The 5,684-nt window shown below is 41.6% G+C and overlaps 1 protein-coding gene across 1 annotated transcript; it reads right to left on the bottom strand.

Annotated features, from left to right (window-relative positions):
* Positions 1 to 1,823: 1,823 nt before the first annotated feature.
* Positions 1,824 to 5,504, bottom strand: LOC110314279. The gene is made up of 3 exons (XM_021188716.1): positions 5,354 to 5,504; positions 4,151 to 4,266; positions 1,824 to 2,604 (listed from the first exon to the last, which is right to left on the bottom strand). Exons 2-3 carry the CDS (start codon positions 4,177 to 4,179, stop codon positions 1,932 to 1,934), a joined length of 702 nt encoding a protein of 233 aa, XP_021044375.1. The 5' UTR covers positions 4,180 to 4,266; positions 5,354 to 5,504; the 3' UTR covers positions 1,824 to 1,931.
* Positions 5,505 to 5,684: the final 180 nt, after the last annotated feature.

Here is a 5,684-nt window from a genome sequence, read left to right as displayed (position 1 = left end):
GAAGATTGGACTTGCACTAAGTAACCTGAGAATTCTAATTAGCCAAAACTAGTCTAAAGAGATCTGTGCTCCCTTTCCCCCTCTAACTTTCTTCCTCTCCTGCATGTTGTTGGGAGTTTGGAAAGGATTAAGGTAGAATAAGAGTTAGAAAGGAGAAGACATTTTGGAACAACCCAATAAAATAGTTTTAAAAAAACTACACCAACACTGCTCAGGTAAACATGACCTAAGATATGAGACAGTACACACTGGAGCTCAACTTCCCCAGCACTCATTAGTGATGGGAACCACTCTGCTCTCTTCCCACAATGTCTTCTCTGTTTATAAAGCCCATGTCACTAGCATTAAACTCCACTTTATTTTTCTTTATTTTTATTTTTAATTAGATATTTTCTTTATTTACATTTCAAATGTTATCCCCTTTCCTGGTTTTCCCTCTGAAAATCCTCTATCCTCTCCCCCATTCCCCAGCTCCCCAACCCACCCACTCCTGCTTCCTGGCCCAGGCATTCCCCTATGCTGGAACATAGAACTATCACAGTAACAAGGGCCATTCCTCCCATTGACATCCGACTAGGCCATCCTCTGCTACATATACAGCTAGAGTCACAAGTCCCTCCTTGTGTTTTCTTTGATTGGTGTTTTAGTCCCAGGGAGCTCTCAGGTTACTAGTTAGTTCATATTGTTGATCCTCCTATAGGACTGCAAACCCCTTCAGTTCTTTGGGTACTTTCTCTAGCTCCTTCATTGGGGACCCTGTGCTCTGTCTAAGGGATGACTGTGAGCATCCACTTCTGTATTTGTCAGGCACTAACAGAGCCTCTCAGGAACTCCACTTTAAACAGCAGCAACAGCTTGTATCAGTGCTTGCCTGGTCTGCCCGGATACCTGAGTTACTTTATATGGACAGATAACTCCTCTTTCTTCTTAGGTATAATAACTAGTGTTTCCTCCTCTTCTCATCTCAGGGGCTTATCCTATAGGGATAAGGGGAGAGGACCAAAAGTGAAAATGCAGCTGTTGAATATGTCCAATCACTTCCCCCAGGGGCTGAACCATCCACCAGAGAAATCGTTGCTATCCAGGTACCCCCAGATGGGACACAATGATTCAGGAAGCTCTCTTGGGAAATACAGACTTCTAAATTCCAAGTTATGAGCTCTATAGCCTGTATCTCCACTTTTATTGGAGAAGATACTTCATTGTTTTCGTGAAAGATATTTTACTTGCTTCCCATTATGGGACTTGGGGGAACTAGAGCAGCATTTCTGGCCTCGACACTGTTTCTCACAGTCCATCCAGGAGCGTCTACCCACCTGGATCGCGTCCATATGCAGCTATGTGGTTCCCCATAGTGATCAATTTGGCACACCTAGAGTACCATGTCTGGATATTTGAGATGTTTACAAGCAGGGGGAAAGACGCTGGCTACTAGATGCTAGTGAGAGGATGCTACAGGCACTCAGCATCTTCAGTGAGCAGCTTGGCCTTCCTGCCTAAAGAAATCACACAAAACATTTAGCAGTAGCAAGGTTAAGAAGTTCTGCTTCTCACTCACAACATACCAGGACTTAAATGTCTCCAACCTGCAACCGTGATGAGATTTGGTGTCCTTTCTCAGTTTAACTGCAAACCCCTCCCCCTAGTGCCAGTCCTTTTGATTCGTGCTATTTATGTCTCACCAGTGCTTTTGCCTGCCATAGACCGTTGGCAGTATCTGAACATATGATTGTGGTTGGCAGACTTTCAGATGTGGAAACCTTTAAAGAAAGGAACACATCTGACAAGTAGAGGGAGATTCAAGCTTGAGACATACACACAGAGAAACAAAGTTGATGTTTTATTTGGAATAAGTTGATGAGTACATTAGTAATGTGTGCATACAGACACATTCTTTAAGAAATCTTCTGGCAGATGCCAGAGCCCTCGTCTCATGCCTTTTGATTGATCAGTCTGGAAGCACACTGGGCCTCCACTTTACTCTGTGAGTCCAAAGAGCTCATCTCAAAGAGGAAAATAATCACACCAAAGAGTGACATGGTAGCTATCAGGACCCCTATTGGAAATGCAGCAGTATAGTGTTTCATTTTAAGATCCTCTTTCTTTACAGGAAAGCTGGGTGGAAAATCAAGTGTGGTTTGGCCATAAAGGTCGACAACATGGTTCCAGCTCACAGAAACAAATGTGCAAAGGCTGTTAATACACAAAATGAAGGCAGAGATCTTGTACAAAAGTATCTGTGCCTTAACCAATGAGTCTTTCATGTAGCTTATCTCAATGGCCATTGCATTGAAAATTACGACTGCAGGTTTCAACAAAATCGCCCATATTACCAATGTCTGTGCATAGTAGAATTCAGGTGAAATGGTCCATGTAGAGTTGATAGGGCTGTGCACCAGAACCTGGATGGTAGACCCAGAGACATTAAACACTTGAGGATAATAAACTTCCCAGAGTCCAAAAATCACGAACTGCACAATCTTATCGTCAAATTCCCATAGGCGCCAGCATCGGCTTCTTGCAAGGATTATTTCAAACAGCATAGCTATTAGGCTGCAAGTGATTCCACTCAGTCTGTAGATACATTCATTTGACACAGCAAATCTGAAGATGGCATTTAAGAAGTATAGAGTCAAGCCAGGAAAGGAGGGGGAAAACAGAATGAGTTATGGTTTATAGAGCACTAAGTGCCTATACCTTGTCCCTGCTGTCTCAAAGTTGTATTTATGTGGTCTGTGTATGTATAAGGGTTCTACAAGCTATAGGTAAGAATTTAAGAAGCTTAGAAATTCACAGTGTGACAGATGTAATCACTATAATTATGTAATATGTCAATATGTTAAATGCTAAAATGTTCATATTTGTGGACTAGGAATTTCAATTCTTGGAATTAATAGTGAGAAAAGACTTTGAACTATGATATGTAAGATGATATCTATTTTACCTTTGTTTACAGTATATCAATATTATTAATAATTTAAAGGAAAGCAATAAGCAGAGCAATGCTCAAATTGTCATTTCTAAAGAATTATAGCAGAACATTTCATAACTATTACAAACTGAACTCTTCTATGAGACCTGCTGAAAGAAACCCATTTGTGTCAAAATAATAATATCCTTGACATATATAAGTATGGTTATATATGTACTAAGAGAGATGTAAGCATAAGATCCAGAAAAGGAACACTAAGTAGACCAACAGAATAGCACACACTTTCATTCTTCTTTGTACATGTTTCTGAAATGTGCACATTTCTGAAGAAAGCTATACATGTTTTTAAAAATAAAGCCACAGTATAAATGACCTTCAAAATCTATAGGTAACCAGGCTGGGAATATCACAGTGGCACAATGATTGCCTAATAGGTGTGAGCTCCGGGATTATTTTCTTAGTACCCCATATCTAAAATCTATGTGTAAAATAGGTGGAGTCACAGAAATATCTTATTACCCATATCTTACTCAAAATTTCACATTTATATTTGACTTCCTTTCAGTGAAACAAAACATCTTGACAGATGTCTTTGACACAAGCCTTGTACTCCATATGAGACAACTTCTTTGGTCATTCTCTTAGTTTAAAGCTTTGGATGTAGTGTTAATGCTCATGAAAAACTAATGTCCTGAGGAACTGCACTGCTTTTTAGTGGAAAAGAAGGAAGATTCCTTTAGTCACTAAGCATGTAGATAATGTCATTGCCGGTTGCCATTCTGAAGGTTGGAGGGAACTGTATCCACTTCCCAGAAAACCATCAACTACCCACTCCTCTACAGTGGTGTTTTTGTTTTTGTTTTTGTTTTGTTTTGCAATGTGCTTTCTAACTGGAAGAAGACAGTAGCTGTACTACTTGGGAAGTTACATCAGCAAGATGGGGTTGCACATTATGGTGGCTTGGTAACACCCCTGTCCCATGTCCATGAGCTTCTCCTTGCCAAGGCAGATCTGAAGCAGTGGACTGCAGAAAGTGTTGTTTGAAGAAAAATTGGAAACAGTATAGGGACTTGTGTGTGTGTATGTGTGTGTGTGCACATGTGTGCTCAATAAGAGAGATAGCTGTGCAGGATTTAGTGGTGCCCATGTCTGAAGACCATTAAGTGTTCCATAAAGACCCAATTAGAAAGCCTCCATATAAATTGTTTTAAGTTTTACCTTTGCATTTTGCAGGTGATGAAATCCATTTGGTAGTCAATAGGATTATAAATGATCTTCCTAGTTACAAGAAATGTTGACAATACTGGGAGTCATGAGAAGACAAGAAACTGCACCTTCAGGAAAAGAAGTTCTGTTAGGCAGATAGTTTAACTCAGAACATCTTGCCAGTGCTTAGTTCTCACAAGCTTTTCCATTCCTTGCCCGTGCTTTACTTCGCTGGAGTCTCCTTTAAACATTTCAGGGCTGTTAGCAAATCTGATACTATTAACCATCCAATAATAGCCATACTAATATCTCCATTTTATAGACAGTGAAACAATGCATAAAAGATGACTTATATACTCAGCATCAGGAAGTTTCACAGATATAATGGACACTGCAGAACCTTGAGACCTTGTAGATGCACCCTGGGCTGTTGGGAACTAAAAAGGGGGGCCCTGGGGAATAGGGGGAAGGGGAAGACCCACACCCCACCAGAGTTCCACCTATGCTCTGTTCAGTCAGATGTGGGAGGGCTGCTATCTACCTTCTACTCATCCTTGGGTGGACATCTAAGCCTCTGACCCACTCTTCTGGGGGTGGCAAGGGGCAGTCCTACCTGGGAATCCTGGAACTACTTTGCTAAAGCCACCGGGGTTATGAGAGAGAGGGATGAGGGAAGAGAGGTTCCCAACACTGATGAGAGTGAGCGCAGCGGATCTTTTCTGGAGCAAAGACTCTCTATGGTTTTAGAGCTTTATTATAGAAAGGCAGGGAGAAAGAGAGAAGGTAGAAGAGAGAAAGAGAGGGGGGCTAGAGAAAAAGAGGGAGTAAGAAGGAGAAAGGAGAAGACAAAGAGAGGAGAGAGGGGTGAGAATGGGGGGTAAGAATTAAGAGGAGAGCAGTGAGAAGTAAGAGAGTAAGAGGTCTTTACTGTTGCTAGGTAACTGGGGAAGAGTTTAGCCTGAAGTTCAGAAGCTTAGGCCATTGCCTACTTGACTTCTAGCCATGTTTCTCTTGTGGGGGCTGTGGGGGGAGGTAACTTAGGCAGGAGCCAGAGTTCCAGGAGCATGAGGGAACACCTACCATGTCCAGGACGTGAATTATCACCCTTCGGGGTTCAGACCTCAACTCAACTGGAGACCAGCCTGTCTGTACACAGCTCAATGGCCCACACTGGGCTCCCTAGCACTTAGGATACTCAGTAGAATTTACACTCACCTAATCACATACCAAAGGCTTTCTCTGGTCTTCTGTGTCCTATGAAAGTGAACATGATTGATGAAAACTACATGAAAAATATAGAATACTTGTCTCTTTGACTCCTGTGAGAAGTTCAACTGTTAGTGGCTGTCAACTGTTAAGATAAACTAACAAGACTAAAACTTCTTATGTTTGCAGGACTACAAGGGCATAATGGTGGATTGTGAGCAATGGTGTTGCCTGTGAATATTTTTTTTTTATTATTATTTTCTTTATTTACATTTCAAATGCTATCCCGAAAGATTCCCATACCCCTCCCCCCACCTCTGTTCCCCTACCCACCCACTCC

This window comes from Mus pahari, chromosome X (assembly GCF_900095145.1).
Source record: "Mus pahari chromosome X, PAHARI_EIJ_v1.1, whole genome shotgun sequence".
Lineage (NCBI taxonomy): Eukaryota > Metazoa > Chordata > Mammalia > Rodentia > Muridae > Mus > Mus pahari.
This window is presented reverse-complemented; position numbering and strand designations above follow the sequence as displayed.